A 25,861-nucleotide genomic window follows, 5' to 3' on the forward strand; every position below is an offset into this window, starting at 1 on the left:
CATCATCATCTGTTTACCCTCCAGGTTCGGTTTTTCCCTCAGACTTAGCGAGGGATCCCACCTCTACCGCCAGGGCAGTGTCCTGGAGCTTCAGACTCTTGGTCGGGGGATACAACTGGGGAGTATGACCAGTACCTCGCCCAGGCGGCCTCACCTGCTATGCTGAAACAGGGGCCTTGTGGAGGGATGGGAAGATTGGAAGGGATTGGCAAGGAAGAGGGAAGGAAGCGGCCGTGGCCTTAAGTTAGGTACCATCCCGGCATTCGCCTGGAGGAGAAGTGGGAAACCACGGAAAACCACTTCCAGGATGGCTGAGGTGGGAATCGAACCCACCTCTACTCAGTTGACCTCCCGAGGCTGAGTGGACCCCGTTCCAGCCCTCGTACCACTTTTCAAATTTCGTGGCAGAGCCGGGAATCGAACCCGGGCCTCCTGGGGTGGCAGCTAATCACGCTAACCACTACATCACAGAGGCGGACAGCCTAAATGGTACCAAATCAAAATTTTTAGGTGAGGGATTAACGTTACTTCATTTTTACATGATCGGTCTCACTTTCTCTTCAATCAAATTGTTTATGAATTGTCCGTATGAGGCTGGGTCAAGCTTATTTCAGACCCTTCTAAGTAAAAGACAGGTGGAACACAAAATTAAATCCAAGATCACCTGGGCTGGATGCAGTAGTGTCATAGGTGAAATTTTCTTTAAAGAACTTCATTACCTAATTTACTTCAGTCATCGTCGGCCACTGCTCGTTTCCGAGAATATGTTTTTTTTTCTGCAATTCTTCTTAAAGTCTGTTGGTGCTGTGGAGATGTCGCTGATGACTGATCAAGCCAATCTTTGCATGAAACATGTAGCCACACAGGTCACATCTAAAGATGGGTGGAGGATGTGGTTGGATCTGACGTAGTTTCTGCTTTTCATGGGTTTCAATTTCTTGTCTGTGAAATGCCTGCTCAAACAGTGAGACACCTTCTGCAGTAGCTTTGCACCAAAGAACACGGTTTTGTGCAGTTGTTGTCCAGATGTTAGCATTTATGTTGGTGCTATTCATAGTCTTTTCAAGGTGGTCTTTATAACATTTCAAAGGACCTAACTGATCTCACCATAGAAAAGTTGTTTAGGCAGTCTGCTATCATTCATATGCTGGATGTGACTTTTATTTTAGTATTGTTTCATTAAACATGTTCTTAATCGAATATTAAAGTTCTGTTCCCTATCTTCAGCTTCCAGATTTGGACCTGACTGCTTACTACACACCACTACATCCAGATAGCCAAGATCTCACTATACTTGTAAAAGAGGGATCTTTCTCTTGGGATGGTGCTGCATCATTATCAGAAAGTCCCACTCGAGAGCAAAATCCAGGAGGTGAAGAAAGAATATCTCGTCAAGTGTTTATGCTCCAGGGTATCAACTTCATAGTGCTAAGGGTAATACCAAAAGGCATTCTGAGAAGTATTTGTTGTAGAGTCGTAGATATAGATTTTATCTCTCTATCAGTAATGGTTCTATTTTCTACTGCTAAAAAGTAAGTGCAGGAAAGTTCACAGTACATCCCTGTATGTGTTTTCCCATCCATACTTGACTGTGATTCATTTATGTAAATCATAAGGTACGTTACTCAGGTAAGAAAGATAAGAGCAAAATACAGTGCTCGTTGCCATCTACGGGTATTGTAGATTGGCACTGGTACGAACATGCAAAACTGTACTACAGTTTCCTTAACTATTTTAAAAGGTTTTACTTACCAATTTCATGCAAGGAAATGCTGAAACTGGCCACTATCATTGTCCAATGATTTTTGGCACCTCTTTAAAAACTATCCATCACTAATTGTAGTTCACATTAAGCAATGCTGGCTATTTCCTGGTGGATTATGTGTTGCAATTCTCCCAGGTTATGTGGGTTTGTCTTATACCGTATTTCACGGCATAATCGTCGCACTTTTTATACCAAAATTTTCGAAAAAAATTGTAGGGTGCGACCATTATACGATGAATATTTAATACCAGTATTTGTATTACTCAAAAAATGTATTTATAACTAAATTGTATTTGATACAAATTTAAGATGCACGTAATACTCGCGTTTATACATCAAAATAATTAAAATAGTCTAAAACAAAATTCATAATTTTTCGCAACAATTCGGTGAACGTTTTTCCAACCTGAAAATAAAAATGAACGTATTAAGTTAATTTGTCATTAATTTGAGTATTAAAGTTAAAATATTACACTTGCAAAAAATTATCGCTTTGTTGTGAAATGCGGACTTACCGGTACGCAATTTATTCCAAATCTTAGGTGTCGCTATCGCAGGTTTCGCTATCTGATGCGCCGTCCTCGCCTCTGTTAATACCAGTATCAGATTCTTCGTCTCCCTGCCACACTGCGTCATCTTTGGAACCGTCTAGTGCATTCGAAATCCCAGTCCTTTTGAAGCTCTTGGAGACTAGTTCAGGTGGTATAAGATCCCAACTCTTCTTCACCCACGAGCATAACAAGTCCAAGGGTGGACGCCTGATATTTCCGGTGGGCGTCAATTGCTGATCGCCGCTCATCATCCACTCGTTGTAAAATCGACGTAAGTGGTCTTTAAAGGGTTTATTAACACATACGTCTAGTGGCTGCAAAGCAGATGTTAGGCCACCAGGAATGACTATCTGTCGTGTCTTATTTGTAGTGAGAATTTGCTTCACTTCGTTCACGAGGTGACCTCGGAAACTATCTAAAACAAGCAGAGCTGGTTGTTTTAGTAGTGCACCAGGTCTTCTATTCCACACAGTTTTAACCCAGTCCAGCATGAGTTCTACGTCCATCCAACCCTTTGGTTGCACTCGTACATGAATTCCACGGGGAAACTGTATATTCTTAGGCATCGTTTTCCTCTTGAAAATGATGTAAGGCGGCAACTTTCTCCCGTCAGCTGTAATGGCTAGCATTGCCGTGCATCGCAACTTCTCACTACCGCTGGTTTTCATTAATACACTCCGTGATCCTTTTAGCGCAATAGTGCTGTTGCGAGGCATATCAAAAAAGATTGGAGTCTGATCGGCATTACCGATTTGAGAAAGCAAGTACGAAGTTTCCTTGCGCAAACGTATGACAAATCGGTGAAAATTTACAATCTTGTCCGTATAATCAGCAGGCAACTTTTGGCTTAGTGTTGTTCTCCTTCGCACTGACAGATTGTGTCGTCGCATGAACCCCTTAATCGACCCACGAGTCGCCTTAAACTGAGTTACCGGTATGTTGTGTTTGCGCAATACCTCCTGTCCCTTAATTTGTAACATTTCATATGATACACTGCAGCCATTGTTACGTATTTCACTGACGTACCTAAACACTTCTTCGTCAATTATAGGAAACTTCCCTGTTTTAGGACCTCTAAACGCGCGTCTAGAAGGGTTTGTGCTTTTTAGCTTGTTTTTTACTTTCCGCCAGTCACGCACCAACTTTTCACTCACAGAAAATTTTCTTTCTGCAGCTCTGTTCCCGTGCTGTTCAGCGAAGGCAATTACGCTTAGCTTGAAGCCCGCAGAATAGTTTCTATATTTACCCATAATCGCTTATAAATGCTTCACACGTTAATGTTTTGCGATATAAATGACTTTCCGTAATTGTTCACTATTAAAACAAATTATTTCTGCAAACACCCAAAACACAAATTAAAAACTTAAATTCTCACGCACACATGTCTACAGTAATCACGTAAATCTGAAACAAATAAATGCATCTGTGATCTGTCCATTCCAGAGCAGCCAATACTGTTAGGCAGCAAGGAAGCATGCAACAATTTATCAGTTTAGCTCGTTGGTTGCGACACACTACTGCGCTTGCGCAAAGCTCGCAAACCGGAGCTCTAGCTAGCGCGGTGTAGATCTACTGTATAGTTGACTGTATTCCGAGACGTCAGTAACAAACATTCATTTTTTTCAATTTCTTTTCAACATACGGTAATTAGGTTAATATTTCTTCCCAGTTATTGATGATTTTACATTACATTACTGACGAGTTTATAAAATAAAACTTTAATAGCATTGGATAATAATTATCTTGACTGCTTGGATAAAAGTTTTCATCCCATGCCCGGACACGTATGACGTAGTAGTAAGATAAGAGTCTAGCGATGACAACTGAGACATCGTAAATAATTCGGCTGAATAATTCCGTGGAAATCTGCGTTATCGTCTTGGATTTCACTTCGTGTGCAATAACACAGGAGCCGGCCCCATGGTGTAGGGGTAGCGTGCTTGCCTCTTACACGGAGGCCTCGGGTTCAATTCACGGCCGGGTCAGGGAATTTTACCTGTATCTGAGGGCTGGTTCGAGGTCCATTCAACCTACCTAGCCGGTATTTCCTGGCGACGTTGCCGATAAGCGATAACTTACAGCCTTACGTATTTCAAATGGGAACTCATAATATGTAGGTGGTGAATAAATAGTACACTGTCTCGCGACCACGTTGTCAAACTGCCGATAGCCTACCGGTAAGCATAATATGTAGGTGGTGAATAAATAGTACACTGTCTCGCGACCACGTTGTCAAACTGCCGATAGTCTACCGGTAAGCCATGCGTCGTACATATACCGGTATTATTTATTTATACGTTGTGCAACATGTCGCAAACGTGACTGTGTTGCCAAATTGCCCATAAACCATACACTATTTAAATTGCGCATTCATGTGCAACTTACGTTGCAGTTCTATTATTTACCTTTTAACCAGATTAGTGAACAAAATTTGGACGTGCGACGATTATGTAATTAAAGGTTTAAAGTCCGATTTTTGTATTGAAAATAAAGGATGTGACGATTACGCGGTGGCGACGATTATGCCGTGAAATACGGTATATGGTATCTTTTTCATTTACTCCAGAAATAAAATGTATTATTAAGATTATGGATTGGTGTATGGTCTGGAACTTTTACACCCAAGAATCTTTCTTTGCTACTAGAAATGACTCTGATTTCCCAGTGGCGGTCCCAAGCCCAGGTAAAGGATAAGGTCAGTGGCTGGTTGTTGAGCCCTGGGGGTTGCAATGATGTCGAGTAAGTGCTGCCATTAAAAGTCAAGAAATGCTTTAGTTGACAGTCCATCTGTTAATGTAATCAGCAAATCCTACCGCTCATGGGGATGGGTGAGGGCGAGTACCTGGCGCCTTAAAACTGGGTCCCTCGGCTAAGGTATGGTAACCCCGACAGAAGAATCCCTGCTCCTCCAGGTTGGGGGTTGTGCGAAGGGCTGGTAACTCTTCCACTTAAAAACTTACCTCGCTCATAAATCTCAAATGAATAACCGGACGGATTCTATGATGACGACAAAGGCAAGATCAAAGGACAAACGATTTGGAATTAGAGATGCATTAAAGTTGGGAATTTAGAATGTGAGAGGTATAATAGGCAAAGAAGAAGAACTGGATAGAGAGTTGGCTAGGAAAGAAATCAATGTTGCTGTAATTACTGAGGCAAAAAAGGTATTACCAGGGACAAAAGATATTGATAAATACACTATGATTTATCGTGGAGTTACACAGGATAAAAGAGCTGCAGCAGGGGTCGCAATATTATTAGACAGGAAGTGGAAAAACAAAATAGAAAGCTACACCATTATAAATGAAGGGATTTTAGTGCTGAGATTGAAGGTAGAGAGAGGGAAATTAACCTTGGTAGCCATGTACAGTATGTTCCTGAAGAAAACAAAAAGGACGAATCTGAACAGTTTTATGTTCTTCAGTCAGTGTTAGTTAACATATATAAAAGTGACTGTTATTCTGGCTGGAGGTCTCAATGCTCGAGTAGAGAACAAACCAGTTGCAGAAATAGTGGGAAATAAAGGTGAACCAACTTTAAATGAAAATGGTAAATTATTGATGGAATTTGCATCCTATAATCAGTTAAAAATTACTAACACCTTCTTTGAGAAGAAAGAAATATATAAATTTACATGGACTGCAAGAGGACAGCGATCAATTTTATTGACTACATAATGGCCAATAAAAAGTTAGGCCCAGATGTAACAGATGTCAGAGTACATGGAGGCAGCGATTTACGCACAGATCATTATCTGGTCATTGCAAAAATCAGAATTCTTGTTAAATGGAGGAAAAGGCTGAATAGAAATATACAGAGAAACCAAGAAATCTATAAGATATATTTACTACAAGATGATGGAATAAAATACTTATATCAGAATTGACTGCAACAGTATTTAGTTCAGATTCTGACAAGTACTGATATTAACAAAGAATGGGAAATCCTAACCTCAGCAATTCAACGGGCAGCCATTGGAAGGAAGAGGAAATTTAGGGGGAAAACTGGGCTTAAAATGTGGAATAAAGAAATTTCAGAAGCTTTCAAGCAAAAAACAAATACAGCCAAAACTGGAACGTGCTAAAAAAAATGAAAAACAATTTCGCTGTTAAATTTAAGGTTAGGTTTGAACGTAAAAATAATTATGATAAAAAAGAAACAAGTGTTCACAATTATAATTAATGAAATAAATAAGGAAATAATATATTTTAAGAACACCAACATAGTAAAACTTCAAGAAAAAAACATCCTTAGAAACACAAACTATACACGTCGCTTACAATTATGTTTAAAGTTGTCACGGGAAAGACCAACATTTGGGCGATTTGCACACTTTCTTGTGTGGTTTAGCATCCACTTTCTGAATAAATTTTAATTTTCATCATCTGTAAACTGTCTAGCTTTCTTCTTCTCCATAACTGTATGCCCTGAAAACCACTATGCGTAAGTACAGTTGGCCTAATTTACGCACATTGTTACACAATTCATTTACGAACGTAAAAGTAAGCACCAACATGTCAGCTGTATACGTAAGTACAGTAGGCCTAATTTATGTACGTTGTTACACATGTAAGTACAGTAGGATTAATTTACGTACATAAGTCATTCAAGTCTCTTTCAGATGGCGTGGGAGTACAATGCATCTCCTTCCACTGATTCTTACACACACACGCAATGGGTCGAGTGGTGCAGAATTCCTTGCACTTTCCAGTGGATCGTTTTCAACACTCTTTTCAGTGTGGGTATTAAATATGGACCATCATAGTTTACACTTAAGAAAATACAAAAATAGTTCACGCATGCTGTGCCCTTCGCATTTCGTTAGAGAAGATGATGGGTACAATTTTGATGATACTCTCTCAATAACGAGTCTAAATGATATCACGCTTTCCCCAACACGAGACCACTGGTATTTCTGACATTAAAGTTATTAAGTTCTCAATGTCTATTTCGAGTTTTATAACATCCACTGTACACCACACAGGAAAAGAAAAAAAGCACAGGAATAACATTTAAATTGAAAATGAGAAATAAATACTGTATGTCAAATGGGTGGGAATGAGGTGAACTGTTGAGGTGCTTCGTTAACTACCATGGATATAATCTTCTATTTTATTAACCTATCCCATGATTCTTGCTTGAGTTTTCTCGTTAGTGACTTGCCCTTGTTCCTGCTGTTTTTATATTCTTTCTCATTTTGTGGGGTGCGATGCTGTATCATTTTCAAGTATAATACAGTCAAAACTGGTTAAGACGTCCCTCTCTAGTGCATTTCCCTGGTTATTACGCCATTATTCTTAAGTCCCAGGACGTGTCTTATTAAATACATGCTAAATAAACCTGGATAGCACATTTATGACACTCTTTAGTACGTTTGTAACTCCCACCATACTGCTCCCAGCCACGTTGCGCGCACAACAACTGGCCTGGGTAAGTATTTGGTAGAGAACTTAATTTCACGACGGAGTGCGTCTGCCTACAGCTGCAGGGAGCATCAGTCCTAAGCCAGTCTTATTCTCTTTGCGTCTCTTTGGTGCTTAATTTTACGTTCGTGAGGGCTCTTTCAGATGGTGTGAGTTTGATCCGCTTCTGCACTTAGCCGCCGGTCCGCCTAGGCCTAAACTAAGAACTGATTGTTCAAATAGAATCTTTCGAATGATTCGGAGGCGGAGAGTAAAAGCACGTGGGCAGTCCGTGGTGAGCCACGGTCCCATGCCCACAGTTAATTGTTATTGTACATTAGTTTTTATGCATGTCATCATACACAACGGGTTGACCATGCTCGCAACATCAGTGCAGAACCCGATGGTGTACGTATAAGAAAGTAGAAATGGATTTACATGATAAACAAGCTATAGGAACAAAATACAATCACCTGAAATGAGATTCCTAAGATCAGTGAAAGGATACTCCCTAAAAGATAAAATATGTAATGAAGAGATACGACAACAATTAAATATATTCTCAGTGAATGAAAGAATATTCCGAAATAGGATAAATTGTAAAAACCATGTTCTGATGATGATAAACAACAGAATCCCAAAACTCGCCCTTGAACACCATCCTACGGGAAGAAGAGATATTGGTCATCCTATGAAGAGATGGAATGAAATCTGAGGTCAGAACATGCTATTAGCCTAATCTGTGAAGAGGAAGTAAGTAAGTAAGTATGTAAGAATTTTTCTGCAAATTGTCTTTGAACTTGATGAGCTGACTGAGTTAACATATACATATCATAAATAAATACCTGTTGTGCAGTAGAAAACATATACTGAGCCATATTTCACTTCGTGGTTAAATAGAATACAAAGCACATCACACCTAATAATTAAACTGAACTCATCTGCATTCAAATCCATACTAACAGTTAGCAGCTAACGTGACTTAGTCTTTTTCACCACTAGATGCACATGGCACTCGGTGGAAAAAAATATGGTTCATAATTCATTGTTTTTACTCGCACATTATTTCCCCCTTGAGATTTTTAAGACATATTTTCTGAATCTTATTATCCTTGCATTTTTCACATGCTGCGTAATTTCCACCAGCATCTTTAGTAAGAAATCGGGACACCCCGTGTACTTAAAAGTCTGTTTCCTGGACTCCAATCATCTATAAATACCTCTGCGAATGGAAAGTCCAAGGCCATTAACCATCCCTTCCAATTACCTGCTACCCTGACCTGCCTCCGCGCGGACCAGAGATAAGGAAACAAACAGCTACATTTAGTCTCGTATAGCAGAAAGACAAGCAAGTTGTGAAGTGACATGTGAAATGGAATGAAAGAATAGTAATTATACTGTGTAGTTTAAACTTACAGTTGTTCATTTTTTAGAAAACAATGAAATCTAGCGTGCGGGAAGAGAGTTTGATGTAGAACCAAAATTAATTCGCTATTGACGGGCTCAGAAAAAAAAATTAAAGAAAGCTAAATCCATGTGTCGATCATGTTGTGGCCAAAAGTGGGGGAAATGTCTCAAGGTCGAGAAAGAAGTGCTCGACTATGTAGTAGAACTGAGAAATGACGGCATTGCTTTATTGTATGAAATGATGCAGATGAAAGCGAAGGACTTAGTGAAGAAACGTGGCATTACAGTGCTCATTTTAAGACAAGAATGGGATGGCCTGTTCATTTTATGCATAGACGTGGACTTGGTCTGCAGAAATGAACCACGCTGTCTCAGCATCTACTACGTTAATATATGAACAAAGTAATTGAATTTTGTAAGGTCATCATCAGCCTTTGACGAGTAAATCATTTTCTTCTTTCTCAAATTCCCATTACTTTTTATATATTCCTCTTATGTGTACTTTATCCATATGTGCTTACATGGTAAGTCACTGTTCTTCATCTCTCTGCTGTACATACTGTATTTTTGATGATCATTATTGCTAGCCAATGAAATATAATACGAGGAGTCACATGATTCTTTACTTCACATAACAAGAAGAGATTGGTGTCAGAAGGGTGATTTGCTGGAATTTATGCTGTTCTGTTGATTGCAGGGCCAGCTGGTGGGAGTGACAGGGCGAGTTGGATGTGGAAAGAGTACACTGTTGGCTGCTCTCTTAGCAGAACTTGAACGATTGGCTGGAGTGGTGTCTATAGCTGATCTTGATACAGGTAAAAAAAGAAATGAAACATGTACTGTGTTTCATGTTATGCATAGAGTTCGGTGATTTACCTCAGAAATGTTGTAGATATGATTGTGATGCAACACGTACAGAGACACAGGGTATAGTGTGATAGTACAAAAGTATATTTAGCAATATTGATAACAACTAGAGTCATGATTTTTTGCATTAAATTATGTTCAATTTCGCAAAAAGGAAACAATTTTTCGCGTTATGTTGCGAAATAGGGCTGACCCCATTACTTTAATTTTGCTTTAATCCTTTCCTACAATTATTCATAAAAGGTTTAATTCATGAGATTTGTGAATTATTTATGTGGAAGATAAATAAAGAGAAACAATATTGATAATCATTCATTATTCCTTGTAATCTTGATTAGAACTATAATATAGCCCTAATCAAGATTACATAACAAATTACCCTTTCACCCTTCATGAACATAGCTTTCACTCTATGTGGTCGTACCATTAAGAGATTTTATAGAATATGAATACGAAGAGAGACTTCTTACATCACGCAGTGCTAATCCCTGTAGTGTTATAGTGCTTCTTGAACTGCTTTTAGTGAAAGACTTATCCTTTACTTATTGTTTTCCTCTGCATTGTTTTATATTTTTATTTAATCAGCTGATGATGACCCAGAATAGCAATCAAAACCGGTACCGCTCTTAATCAAGTAAGAATGTAACATTACATTTCTTATTTTCCTTGTATTGAATAGTTTGAATGACTTTATTTCTTGCTTTCAGTTTAATTATGATACAGTTCAATACAGAACATTATGAAACTTCTATCTTTGAAAGAGAGACTTCTGTCGAAATAAGAAATCCTTGTTCTGTTTTCCTTCACACACTTGATATTGGAATACAATTTCAGGATTGTTATTTTCCATTAATTTTGCTGCATTTTTGCACTTATCGCAAAATAAGTAAATTTTGCTTTAACCTGGCCTTGTTACTTTAATTTGCTGTAATTCGCAAAATCAAAATTACTAATTTCTTAACCAGAATCATACAATTTATTGCTTCAAAATATTTTTTGACGCATTTATCGTTAATGCGAAAATATCATGCCTCCGATAATAACTTTTGACACCCAGCACTATTACCATTAGTAGGTTTCTGTCATACAGTACAGTTGATAGCAGGTACTGGTACTCCTGGATTAGAAGGATCAGTTGACACTGTACCCAGGGAACACCTGTAGCACTTTTCTTGGGGAAATCTGGAGATAACTCTGATAGTGTACTGTAAGAGCTAGTCACCTTACACCTACCCCATTGAAAACACAACTCTATGCTTTAGACCTTAAGGACAGGAAAGCAATAAGAAAATTGACAGAGTTTTGTGGAATTACATCCCTTTTGAACATTGTTTCACTCGAAAGTACCTAGGAGACATACTGAACTTCCCTCGTACCTTCAAGACACACTGCTATCACATCAAGCAGAAGGTCAGTGCCAGAAATAAAATCCTGCTGATGTTAAGGGACATGAACTGAGGTGCCAAGCCACAAGTTCTCAGGACCACAGTCTTAACTCTCTGCTATTCTGTAGTAGAATATTCCTGTTCCATGTGGTATAAATTATCTTATACTAGAAATGTGGACATGCAGGATAATCACAAGCTGTTTAAAAATAACTCTGTGGAAAAGGTAAACTGTAAATCTGGCAGTTCACCTCCAAGAAATTGCTGCTGACCATAAATACCCTAAGGCCAAACCCACCTGCTGTATGGTTATCAATTTCCTCTCTCTAGGCTAAAATCTAGAGAAAGTTTCCTCCCTACTTCTAAGCCCTTGGAAGGAACTTTAGTTAAAGTAGGACTTCTGACGTGGAAATCTAGTCATCCAGGCTGGATGGAAATGCATGAATATCTTCCAGGTAGGTACAACGATGACTGGGTTGTATAGGCACTGATACTGCAGTAAATGCTTAACGCTTTTGTACAAAAACCATCTGATTGCTGAATTTGGTCATATCACTCATTTTTTAAATTTTATATAGAGTAGAAGTCCCTTATAGCGAGAATTCATAACGGCGAAAAATTGAACTCGCTATAGTGGATTGTCGTTATACCCAATTTTTGTATGAAAAGGCAAAGTATGTTACAAGTGTTATTTTTAATATCCACCTATTCAATACAGAGAGATCTAGTAAATTAACAATTAAATCTTATCATAAAAAGTTACAAGGGACATGTTTTACCTATATTAAGGACATCGTCAGCCTCAAACTCAAACCTGTAAGGTGAATAATCAGGATCCTGATTGTTCGTACAAATCGTGAAAAGAGCATATCAATATAGGTGTTTGTCTAACATAAAATTATTAGAATGTCCTTGATTAAAATTGTAGTATCAAGTTGCATGTCACAAGTTCACAAGATTACACTCTCTGGAGCGCTGAGTCAATGTGCCCAAAACCTGTTGAGGGTAGAGCAATAAACAGCTCAATCTTTGTAAAGAAATAGAAATGTGTTCCCTTGAATACTCCTATTGGAGTATAGCTGTGGGATTTTCTTGGACTCAACCAGACATAACTTCACAAAGTCGCAACACAAGGTTCAATAACTCTACCCCACAATCATCTGTATAGCATTTGACGAGCTGTACCATCATCATATCATCATCATCAACATCATCAATGTCCCACTCCAGTCGCCCTGGTGTGGTTTACAAGCCTCCCCCACTACTTTCTGTCCTTCCACTTTTTCTGCTCCATTACTTCCGCTACATCCAATCCAGCTTCTCTAATGTCCTTCCAAATCTGATCCATCCACCTTCTTCTCGGTCTTCCAACTGGTGGCTTTCCTTTAACTTCTCTTTCCAGTTCCTTTCTTGCTACCTGTTCCTTTTCCATTCTTTTTACATGTCCGAACCATCTCAGTCTTGCTTTCTGTGTGTTCTGTACTAACGGTTCTGTATTCAGCTCTTCTCTGATTTTAATATTTTGAATTGTATCTCTTCTTGTCTTTTTAACCGATGTTCTTAAAAATTTCATTTCTACTGCTTTGATCTTTCTATCTTGTCTCTTTATTAGTTACCAGCGTTTCTAGTCCGTATATTACAAACGGTATGAAATACTGTTTATATAATGTTAATTTCGTTGTCTTGGGTACTTTGTCATCCCATAAAAGTTCTCTGACTTGATGATAAAATGTTGTACCTCTACTTAGTCTGTTACTAATTTCAGGACTGATTTCATTACTTCCATTAATAATGCTACCCAGATATGTAAACTGTTCTGCATTTTCCAACCGTTCTCCATTGATGTTCACTTGGCTTCTCTTTTTCTCTTTTCCACACTGTATGCGTACAGTTTTCTTTTTAATAATTACCATTCAGAACTCCTCAGACCGGGCGAGTTGGTCATGCGGTTAGAGGTGCATGGCTGTGAGCTTGCATCCAGGAGATAGTGGGTTCGAATCCCACTGTTGGCAGCCCTGAAGGTGGTTTTCTGTGGTTTCCCATTTTCACACCAGGCAAATGCTGGGGCTGTACCTTAATTAAGGCCACAGCCACTTCCTTCCAACTCCTAGGCCTTTCCTATCCTGTCGTCGCCATAAGACCTATCTGTGTTCGTGCGACATAAAGCCACTAACAGAACAAAACGCCTTCAGATTTTCATTCCAAATGTCTAGTCTCCTTTGTACTTCCTTTTCTCCCTTTACCCAAATCGCCACATCATCTGCAAATAGCAAAGCATTCGCTTCATCCTTACTGATACTCTGTTTTACACGTTTTATGATTTCATCCATCAATATAAAACAATAATGGCGACAATGCACTTGCTTGAGATCTTGTTTTGCATATAATGTTTCAAAGTCACCACACCTCACTTGTACACTACTTTTACTCTCATGATACAACATTTTTATCTTGTTAATTAATGATTTTGATACATTCCTTTTCAGTAGGCATTCACGTACATGTTTTCTCCTAACAAATCCAAACATACAAATATGATTTCCTTGTTCCTTTCCAGATGTTTTTCCATTATCGTTCGCACTGTAAACATTAAGTCTGTTGTTGATCTATTCAGTCTAAAGCCATATTGTTCTTCCTCTGTGTTTCTTCTATTATATCCCTCAGTCTTTTGTCTATGACTTTCTCATTTTTTTTTGTCCATGTGGTAATAGGGTTATACCTCTATAATTTTCACATTTCTTCCTATTTCCTTTTTTTAACAGCGGTGTACAATGCTTCCTTGTTGCCAATCTTCAGGTTTCCTTTCATCCTTCCATATGGCATTGAGGTCTCTGTATAGCGACTGTAGTCATATGCTTCCTGCTGCCTTAATCATGTCAGCATTCAATTCGTCTTTTCCACTTGCTTTACCTTTGGTCATTTCTTTCACTGCCCTTTCAAGTTACAGCCATGTTATCGGGTTCTATTCTTTTTCTCCATCTTCTTATCTCCTTCCTCTGAGCAGTCATCCTCATTATAAAGTTTTTCAAAATACCCTGCCATCACCTTCTGAAGACCCTTTTCGTCATGTAGCCTACTATGGATCCATCTTCTCTCTCTAATGCCTTGATTTTTTCTTGATTTATTCTTTTCGATTTTATTACTCTGTATAATAGTTTCTGATTTCCTCAACTCTCCTGCTCAATTTTGTTGGTGAATTCTCCCCAACATTTCTCCTTTTCTTCCATGATACTCCTCTTTACTTGTAGTTTCAATCTTTGGTATTCCACATGTAACCTTTCTATCTTATTCTTATCCCTCTGATACTTTTTCCCTTTTCTTTATCCATTTCTTTCTTCACCTTGTTCCTCTCTTTTATTTATTTTGTCTGTCCACCACCGTGTCTCCTTTCCCAAATTTCCAAATTTATTTCTGAGCTTTGTATTCTTTGCTATCTTTTCTGTCAAACACATTCTAGCAAATTCACAAATGACTTTAAACTTTACAAAGGAAAATGTAAGTGTACCCTCCTAATTCAATATATCATATATTCCATCATTAGATGGAGTAATCAAATTCTAACATGTTTCGACTTGTTTGAGCCATCTTCAGTGAAAAGGGGGGAGGGGGAGTTGAAGTAATTAAAATAATACAAGCTAAAAATGTGCCAAATGAAAAAACAAAAGAGAGAGATGACGGAAATGAAAACAGCACAATATACAATATTTACATCATTAGATGGAGCAATAAACAACTCGCTGTGATAAAATTCAGTGAAAACAGGGGTCAATACAAAACATAATTGAATCTAAAAACTATGTTAACCTAAGAAGAAAAGAAATGAAAAACAAATGATACAGATGGAAACGAACAATAAGTGCACATAGCGAGGTTGCGGTCCTCTTAGTCTAAAAATGTTTGGTTTTATAACAATTCAAAACAGGATGAAATCACTGTGTCGAAAATTCAGGCCGAAAGTCTGCCTGTGTAGAAACACCATCACATCGAAATGGCTAGGGGGGGGGAGCGGAAGTGAAGAAGTTTGAGAAACCAAGCCTGAGATAACGTTTAGGAGGATACACTTAATTTTTCCTTTCCACGAACCTGCTACGCTGGCATAGCAGGGGGAGAGGTGATACTCCCACGTGGCACGTCCCAGGTGGCGGATAGGGGGTTCCTAACCGGCTTGCCGGCGGACTTGAGGGAAATAAAATACCCCTCATGGACCAAACACACAACCCCCTGTGGGTGGGGACGCCGACGAAGAATACACACGGTATCCCCTGCCTGTCGTAAGAGGCGACTAAAAGGGGCGACCAAGGGATGATTGTCTTGGAACCATGAAACTACTTGTGATTAGTACCACTACGCTGAGAACATCATGGGTTGCTTTTACTTGCGCGTAGTACCACTATATTAGGTACCAAATAGGTTTGTGATTAGTAGCACACAGGAGTACCGTGCGGTCGGCTTTTGCAGTACCTGTGCTTAGTACCACCATATGAGCAGGACCATGGGATGATAGCTACCATGGTTCTGCTGTGCCTGTGATTAGTACCCACTATATGAGGAACACAACGGGATAGTAAGAGTCCCTGTGGTTAGTACCCTTACGTGATGAACACCATAGGTTTGCGTTGCCTGTAAATGGCGCCGCAATGTGTGAAACAGCGTAGGTCTGTAATTCATGTGCGAATTTCATTACCTGTGAGTAGTACCATAATGTGTGGAATAACACGAGTCTACGCTACTCTTGATTAATACCGCAACATGAAAAAATTCTATGGTTCTACTTTCCTAGCGATAAGTACCATTGTGAGGGGCCGCTGACTTGGATTTTGGACCCCCTTTCGACTACAAGTAGCATCGATTAAGTATAGTGCTATAGAAGCAGTCCCTTGGTCAGTAATCCTATTCTTTTACGTCAGTTTGTGTAAATGTAAAGCATTGCGGGTCGCATCCACTGATTGTTTTAAATTCATGTCCATCCATTCATTCTTCGTTCTCACGCTTTGAATTCTGGTCGGTGGAGAATTTTAGACTTTAATTTGTCATTCCATTTCGTCGTCTCATTTCGTACCATTAGGGGCCGATGACCTCTATGTTAGGCCCCTTTAAACAACAACAATCATCATCATCATCATCATAAATTTTTCCCTTGTAAAGTGAAAACAGTCAGTACGGAATGATTCTAACATCTTGTAAAGACTTTAAAGATATAATATTTTGTAATTGATACAATTCGTCCTGGTGGCAGCCTTCTCATGGGAGAAGTTGTATTTATAATTAATGATAATAAATACCAGAAGTCTTTCTCAAGCATTCCATAGTAGAAGTCTATATGGTCTGACATCGTGGTTACCTGGTTCGAGTCCCGTTGGTCAAAAAAAAATTTCACGGTCAGAATGTTGGCCGGTAGGGTAGGGGAGGTGATGGTGGTGGTGGTATACAATTTCTAATCACTAGACAGTGTTTCTCAACCAGGGGTTAGCATACCCCTGGAGGTACTTGGAGAGGATAAAAGGGGTAAGATTTGTTACCTAGAATATTGCCTATTAATATATAAGATAAATGATACAGTATTGAGTGATTTACTTATGCAGGTCTGAAGGATGCCTTCCTTCTGGCAAAATATTAAAAATTAATATTGGGAGTTCTGTGACGTAACTTTGACAGAACTTCTTCCCTTTGCCTTGTACATTTTTTTAAAGGTCCAAAACCATTTAAACCCAGAAAATAATCTAATTAGTATAGTTGTAAAAAATAGATTGAATTATATCACAAAGCAGTCTGTGTCAGATTTCCCATTAAGTTAACTTTTCTTAACCACCTTTGTATTTTCTTAATACACTAGAACCTCAATGCATCGTTCCTGGAACTGTCGTTTTCCTGTACCCATCGTTCAATTTATTTGGTCCCAGAAATGTTCCATATAAATCAATGTCAAATTCCCCCGCATCTATCGTTCTATCACATCGATCTTCAACAAAATATTTGTCCTCTGCCACAATTTTCCTGCAAGGATCAATCGTACGTAAGAGAAATATACACAAGTTTTATGAATTGAAAGAGACAGCTGAATACTCTAGCATATAATAGCAGCAACCTGTTACGCGAGAACCTGTTACAAGTTGCTAGTCTTGAGCAAGGATCTGTTAGGCTGGAATGCTGTGCGCAGGTTATTTATGCGCAACATCACTACGTGCCTCCTCGCGCCAACGTGTCTCCTCGACCCACTAACCGTCCCCTAGAAGTATTCTTATTTACAAGAATTAAAACAGAGGCACTGTAAAACTCAAATTTGCCACCATTTTCTGTGTTGCTGTTAGCTGGCTAGGGCTGCCAGCTTCGTTGAAAATGAGAAAATCATTCAGTTGAAAATAGTCACAGCATGCACTGGGTACGTTTGAATTAGTCACAAGTTTATTAATTGCGTCATACCTTGTGATGTGTGTGGGTTGCTAAAGGCCTATTGACCACTTTGTTGCCCCCTGCCCAGTTGTCTTGTTATAAGCCGGACCAATAATCTTTTCACTAGCCTGGTCTTGAAACTAATTCCTAAGTTGGCAGCATCGATTAGCCCGCTGTGACATCATCCGAGGCACGCCATGTTGAATTTCTAACCTCTGTGCAGTCTTGCCAACTTAGCTTTCTTCCCCATTACATCTAGCTTATTTAATCCATTGTTTAGCGGCAAAAGAACAATATTCTCGCTATAGCTTTTTCCCCGCTACATCTAGCTTATTTCCTTCAATGTGCCTCATATGATGTGGCGTTGCGGTCTCTGCAGTATGAATGAAAACACACACACACGTGCTCTCTCTCTCCTTGTATGATGTGGTAGTAACAGCAAAACTAGCTATGATCATGGTAGGTGACTCACCACTGGTCCAGCGGGAGCATGGAATGTGCCTGTATGATGTAATATTATGACATTCTTTCCCATACTTCAGTTTTACTATCATCCGATCACCTCACAAAACATCCAACACATTGGCTGAATGGTGAGCGTACTGGCCTTCGGTTCAGAGGGTTCTGGGTTCGATTCCCGACTGGGTCGGGGATCTTAACGTTCATTGGTTAATTCCAGTGGCATGGGGGCTGGGTGTTTGTGCTGTACCCAACATCTCTGCAACTCACACATCACACATAACCCTATCCTTCACTACTAAAACACGCAGTTACCTACACATGGCAGATGCCACCCACCCTCATCGGAGGGTTTGCCTTACAAGGGCTGCATCTGGCTAGAAGTAGCCACACTGAATTTTAAGTTATTACCTCACAAAACTTCCTTACATATGCCAGGCTCCTCACTTCATCTATCCTATCCTTGTTCAACTTTTGTTCTTTTCCAACCCCAACAATATTAGGTCACGAAGCGTAGGAACTGTTTCACTTTCATGCCCTTCGTTGTCCTTGTCTTTCTTTGGCCAATATCCTCATTTTTCAAAGTGTGATACCCTTTCCACTTTTTCTCTCCGATTAGTGTTTTATAAAGGATGGTTGCCCAGTTGTACTTCCTTTTAGACAGTTATCACTACCACTTCCACATGTCAGTATTAGCTGAGTATACATAATTAAATATCCATGGTTTGTGGTTATAGTAGTTTGCTAATAGAACGTAATAAAGAACAATTTCATTCTCTACCCGGTGAGCAGTGCTATAAATGTTTGGCTTATTTTTTAAAATTGTTCTAGTTCTGATTTAGCTTTTTCTAACTTATATTGGATGATGATCTAGCTTATTAAATGAAAATTGTATTGGCAACACTGCCTCTGTGACATTGTTCGAGCCGCGCCATGTGGGATCTCTAACCTATCGTTCGCGAAGGGTCTACGGAATCTTTACTAAAATACAGGTTATCGCCGTAATATTCACATATATCGTTCATTTGCAATAAGAGAACAGACCTTGAAGGTTTTCAAATTACTACAAGATATAAGGAAAAGTGAAATGGCGTAAAAGTCATGCTTTTATTTTCATTGCGTATATCATGATTGCAATATTTTGATACCGTTGTGTATAGTATGAACATATCCGGCTCCATGGCTAAATGGTTAGCACGTGTTGGCCTTCAGTTCAAGGGGTCACGATTGGGTCAGGGATTGTAACTTTCGTTGGTTAAATCCAACAGTTCGAGGGCTGTGCGTGCGCGCTGACTTAACACATTAGGATTCATCTTAGGTAGAGCCGCATTTTCATAAGTGTGTAGATCGCCTCTCGCGCGACAACTCACAAGATCTGCACCCAGCTTCGGAGGCCTCACGCCATTATTATTATTATTATTATTATTATTATTATTATTATTATTATTATTATTATTATTATTATTTACATGATGAAAAATGCCCAAATACAGTACCCGTATTTTATTATTTCGCTTTCCCCCTATTTTATGTCACCCGCATTTATCGTTCTCTCGCATCCATCGCCATTTTCCCCCTTCCCCTTGAAAAACGATGCATCGAGGTTTAACTGTACCTCACTTTTGAACAAGCAAGGCTCTGAACTTACTTCTAAGTAGTTTTAGTTACAATAATTGTTAATGTTAACTGTTTTTGAATTAATAAAATTACTGTCAGTTTTGCATTTCATGATGTTAGTATTCATTTCATTGATCCCTGCATGACTAAATAAACTAACATGAATATGTTAATGATTGTATAATCTTAACTTTATTAATGGCTGTTACACACTCTGTATTATAATTATGATATTTCCTGTGGGAGTATTTCACAATACTTGGAAGCCCAAGGGCGTAAACTTAGAGAAAAGGTTAAGAAACCCTGTCAAAGTGTACCAAGTTTGCTCTTAGCCAGTAGACTTTTGAATTACTTTTAATTCTTAAACCACTAGATAATTGAACTGCAGGTGAATATTCACTCGCTTCCCCTGAGGTTGAAGTTTCCTTCATGCCGACTCTGATCCTGAGTTTCACAGGCTTAGTTATGTGTCCTTTTAAGAGATCCCAGCTTCTTGTCTTTGATGTGTAATCATATTTTATGTTTTATAGTTGATTGTTATTTGTGTTTCATCAAGGGTTCGGCTTTGTCACACAGCAGCCATGGCTCCAGCGAGGCACTCTTAAGGACAACATCTTATTCGGCAAGAGCTACGATGCTAACAAATATAGGTAAGTTATATGTGACATCTTGTAGTTATGGAAAACAAACCTTGAAATATATCTAAACAATATAGAAACTAAATTATTTTAATTTTGCTATTATCTCTCTCACCATCTGATACTTTTAAGTTTTTATTACAAAGTGTATAACCAAAGAATGGTAGAATTGCATGTTTATACAGTTGACTGCTTCATGTGTTCATACTCTAACTTGGAATTTTAGATTTGCCACCACTGTTGCTTATTTAGCACCACCCAAGAGGTACATAGTGCATTTGGAATGCTGTCAGTAATCACGGTGTTACAGGTTGTGACTATCTCACCCTTCACTATAATATGAACAACCTGTGAAGATCATATTAGGATATGGAAATATTAATGGAATAAATTTAAAGAACTGCTTCTAGAAAACAATAACAATGACAACCCTCACAGAGTGAATAAATAAAGGGAACTACCTCCCCTATGTATCCATAATACCACAAACTGAATTACTGAGATTCTCGACAAACACAGTAAAAAATTTGTTTGGTACCATCGCATGAATTGTTCACTGTTTAGGTAACACCAAGGACAAATTGTTCCCGCTATTACACCCTGGGATGTACAAAATTACCCATACATATGGCAAGGTATACATTGGCCAAATATTCCAGTCCTTTGCACAGGCATAAAGGAACATGAGAGAAATATCTATCTCAACCAGCCAGACAAGTTAGCAAATGCTGAGCACGCAAGATCTATAGATCATGACGTGTTCCAAGATATTTTGAAGTCTCAGCCATATAAAACATAATAGGTCCAGGATGATACAAGAAGTGGTGAGAATACACAAAAATCCCAGTAATTTAAATGGCAACACTGGCTATCGATTAAACATTACTTACCGTATTTACTCACTTATTAGACCCCCTTTCTTTTTCTCCCACTTTTACTGCCAAAAAAAGTAAAGTGGTGTTTAATATCCGACAACCCCACATTTTGTGCAGTAAACACATGGCTTCTAGATATAAAGAGCTATAAATTGTACATGTAAACATTCTACACTATTCTTTAATGAACTTGTGAATGTATTTGAGTTATACTGGCTATTTTCATTGGAAGGCAGTATTTCTAAATGTAAAAAGACAATAAATGATGAGCATGACTTTTAGGCCTACATACAGGGTGAACCGAAGTTCACGCACTTGAGCATCGCAGCGCAACTCCTCACATGCCAGCGATTTTAAAAAAAAAGTCTCTCACAAAAGTTTGTCCTGTGAGTATATCCGGCAGAAAAAGGACGTTGAAGAGTGGCAATCTGGCAACACTGTAACCACATGTGGGGTAACTACATCTATCAGCACATATTAGTTGTGCTATACAGTTGGTGCAGTGAATAGAGTTTTGGGTTAGCATGCAGGAGGTCGAGGGGTCGATCCTGGGTTGAGGCGTATGTTTTTTATTTCGTAAATGTAGTCCAGGTGGTATGGTATCTGGCATCTTACTCCCAACTGTTCTGTGTGCCATTTAGCAAATTATGCCTCTTTTTAACCAATTTGCTACAAAACAAAAAGTATAGATGCTACAAAACTGTAAATCTCTGATTTTTAAATGCTATAAACCACAAACTCTTAAATCATCATCATTATCATCATCTCACAGACTGTCGCGTAGGTCGCCAGTGGACATGGAATAGAAAGACCAGCATCAAGCAAACTGAACTTGCCCTTGAACGCTCCCAGCTCTTAAAGCCATATGCTAAATTCATTTAAAAAATACTCTTATTTCATTTTGGTTTTCCAAATTCATACTTCTCTCATTACTAGGTGGTTCACTGAATATGCCATACATTCATTATGTGCATCTGTTATTAAATTACTTCTTTATTTTTTTAACTCTCACCTCTTTAACCTCATTTATATGCCTACCTTCTTTTTTCCTCTTACCTCCTTCCATGTATTAACTTGTCTTTTCATGTCCATCTTGCTTCTGTTTCTTTCTGCCGTCTTTATCTTTCTTTCAGTGCTCTTGATTTCATTTTTCGTTATATTCCTTGCCCACCCCATCTTTGATTAGTCTGATGACCTGGTTATTGTCTGTCCTGCAGTTCGCAGACAGTAAAACATAAAACATGAGAAGTGGAGCAAATACATCAACATGAATTTCTTCTCAAATTATAATAGTCCATGGTAAGCCATCTGGTAATGAACAAAGGTATCATTTCTTCAACAGAGCAAGGTCGATTGATTTCAAACCTTTCAATATTATTAGAACAGTTGTTGTGAGTCGAGTTTCCCTTCTGAGGGTGCAGAGTGAAATGTTTACAAAACACAAAGATACCTTACTGTTTTAACATAGATTTACATTCCTCGGCACCGAATACATGGAAAGAGAAATTTTAAGATGCTTTAGTGTTTGAGTAGAATGCATATATCACCAAGAATATTTAATTTACGATTGTGTTTATGTCTCAATTGACAGATAAAAGAGGCAAAAAAAAAAATTGAAAATCTGGAACGTAGTTTTCATTGAATAGTGCTTTAAAGTAAGGCAAAATTTGTGCTAAATGTGTGATGTCACACGCGTCTGTTACAAGATGGCACTGTGTTGGCTCTGTTTGTCTGTGCGATGAAGCTCCTCCAAGAAAATCTATCTTGGGCTGTCTTTCTAGGCTTTCCACACTTCATAATGCACCAGTGAAGATTGTCCTAATGTTTATTGGCCTTCCATGAGGGCATTTTCTGGGTGTTTTACCCTCTACAGTGATGATTATATGACTACCATGTTGTAGTCTATGCCCTGGGCACACCAACATCCTCTTTTGGATCTTTTTTTTTTTTTTTTGCTAGGGGCTTTACGTCGCACCGACACAGATAGGTCTTATGGCGACGATGGGATAGGAAAGGCCTAGGAGTTGGAAGGAAGCGGCCGTGGCCTTAATTAAGGTACAGCCCCAGCATTTGCCTGGTGTGTCTTTTGGATCTTATTAACCATCTGTTCTCACTAACTCAATCTAGCAAATCTGTATTTGTCATCTTCTGGTCATTTTCCCAAAACAGTGCAAGCACCACATTTCAAAGGCTTCCTATTTCTTAATATCGCTTTTGTTCAGAATCTAGGTCTCACTACAAAATAATTTACCTCACTCTTATAGGTCTTCACAATTTTGTTTTTTTCTTAAGGTGAGGATCATGATAATTTAATGAAATACCTGTTTAACCACAGCTATACAACTCCTGATTTTAGTTTCCCGCTGAAGATCTTCAGTCATTATTTGTCCAAGATACCTGAACTGTTTCACTTCTTGGATTTCTTCTCTGTATATGGAAACTTGGAATACCTGTGGGTATTTGCTTCTTTTTAAATTGATTTTAATACCATACATACTCTGTGACTCTTATCATTCAGGCATTGTAACATTTTTGTTAGTGTGTTCGAACTTCCTATATCATGAGCATATTTAATATTGTGAATAGTTCTTTCGTCAATTTTCACAACCATATTGGTGTTCTTTATGGACCGAATCAGAATCAACTCTCCAAAGGCTGTGAACAGTCTTGGTGGGAACAAGCATTGTTGTCTCACTCCTTTAACAGATCTTTGCTCATTCTGTTTCTTCATTTACAAGCATGACAACAGCATTCTAATATTGGTATAGATTTAAAAAAAATGAGATTGATTATTCACTGGGGGCAGTCTATTTACTCCAGGAGAGGGAACAACTTCTGCCAGTTTACCTTATCAGATGGCATTCACACAGATATTAACTACTCAAAGCTGTTGAATATGATAACCCAAACCTCCTGTAATTAAAAACTGGCTACTGACTTTGGGAGAAAGATTCAAGTTTTTTTTATTTTTCATTTTCATTTATTCTGTTCCTGATTGTTATATCTTGTATTCATTAAGGTCCTATAATGTGTTGTTGAAAGTGTCATGTGGAAAGAGACCCATATTTTTGACTTCTTATTCTGTATTGAGGGCTGTTCTGGAGGCATGTTGTCTGGACGAAGACATCCAGGAGCTTCCTGAGGGTGACCAGGTGGCTGTAGGTGAGGGTGGAGTTACTCTTAGTGGAGGCCAGAAAGCAAGGGTTGCTCTAGCTAGAGCTGTTTACCAGGTAAATATACCTTTAATTACACATGATAACTTACCCCATGTAAAACAAAATTAAGTATCTATGAAGTCAGACAGGATATATCTGAAATACTTTTAACAAATAACAGAAAGGACATATATCTATTTTACCAATGTAAAACAATGTCTTATTGCCAAGAAAATGAGGTCAGAGGTTGTCAGATCCATTCCCTTTGAGCATGCTTCAAAATTGCAGAGAAGTGTTGTGCGAGGGCTGTTTTTCAATTAAGGACCAGTTACCAATAAAATAAGAAACTCTAAGTCATCCTTCATTTCCCTGATCCAGCTCCACTACATACTATTAGTTTATTCCTTTTTTATTCCATTATATATACCTCCACGTGACTTCATGCTTACTGAAACATTTTTTTCGTAGCATGGGACCCGTCTTTGGAGTCCCTTGTTGTATAAGTGTCCCGCCTGCAAGGAAAACTGTTTCTGAATCGTCATTCTCTTTGTTATCGGTGTGAAAACACTTGCTGCCAAGGAACTTCCTCAGACGCAGAAAGAGATGGTAGTCGCTATGCACAGGGTCTGGGCCGTAGTGAGGGTGGTCGGATCGCTGCCAGCCCAAAGACTGGATGAATGCTTCCATTTGAATAATGCCTAGTGTCTGCCAACTCTTTCTGCTCTGAAGAAGTTCCTCAGTGGCAAGCATTTTCACGCTGACGGCAAAGTGAAAATGACAATTCGGAAATGGTTTCCCTCACAGGCGGCAGACATCTATGATGATGGTTTACGAAATGTAGACTCACACTACAAATGTTTCAGTAAGCATTAAATTATGTGGAAAAGTAAGTAAAGCTACGGTGTATCAAAGGGCGTAATAAGAGGATGTAACTAATATACAGTAGAACCTCGATTATACGTTCCCGGAAACTACGTTTTCCCATATTATTCGTTCAAATTACGTGGTCCCGCGAGCATCCTAATTAAATTACGTTGTCAAAATCCCGCATTATCCATTCCTCGGAGAAATGATTTCCCGGATCAACCGTCCAGAAATTTCAGTCCCATCAACGCTAAATCCTCGATCATGCATTTTTCAAGAAACTGTATCTCACAAAATGACGGCTACGGCATACTTATGCATCTTGGTGTTAACATCCGGTCATTGCGCTAATTTGAGAAAGTACTGTACCGTACTGGAAAAGCGATCGGCGGTGAACTTGCATAAGGGACCATCTTAGCATCGCATTCGCGTGGTATTGCTTAGAGAATTCTCGGAAATCCTAAAGCAGAGTGTGTCCACAACAAT

The 25,861-nt window shown here is 38.8% G+C and overlaps 1 protein-coding gene across 1 annotated transcript in view; it reads left to right on the forward strand.

Annotated features, from left to right (window-relative positions):
* LOC136881318 (ATP-binding cassette sub-family C member 10) overlaps window positions 1-25,861 on the forward strand; it is a 146,842-nt gene that overhangs the window by 54,200 nt on the left and 66,781 nt on the right. The window contains exons 10-13 of the mRNA XM_067154131.2: window positions 1,228-1,434; window positions 9,823-9,940; window positions 20,400-20,493; window positions 24,448-24,586. Of these exons, the coding sequence (XP_067010232.2) occupies window positions 1,228-1,434; window positions 9,823-9,940; window positions 20,400-20,493; window positions 24,448-24,586 (558 nt within the window). The remainder of the gene's footprint in view (window positions 1-1,227; window positions 1,435-9,822; window positions 9,941-20,399; window positions 20,494-24,447; window positions 24,587-25,861) is intronic.

The sequence above is a fragment of the Anabrus simplex genome, chromosome 9 (assembly GCF_040414725.1).
Source record: "Anabrus simplex isolate iqAnaSimp1 chromosome 9, ASM4041472v1, whole genome shotgun sequence".
Lineage (NCBI taxonomy): Eukaryota > Metazoa > Arthropoda > Insecta > Orthoptera > Tettigoniidae > Anabrus > Anabrus simplex.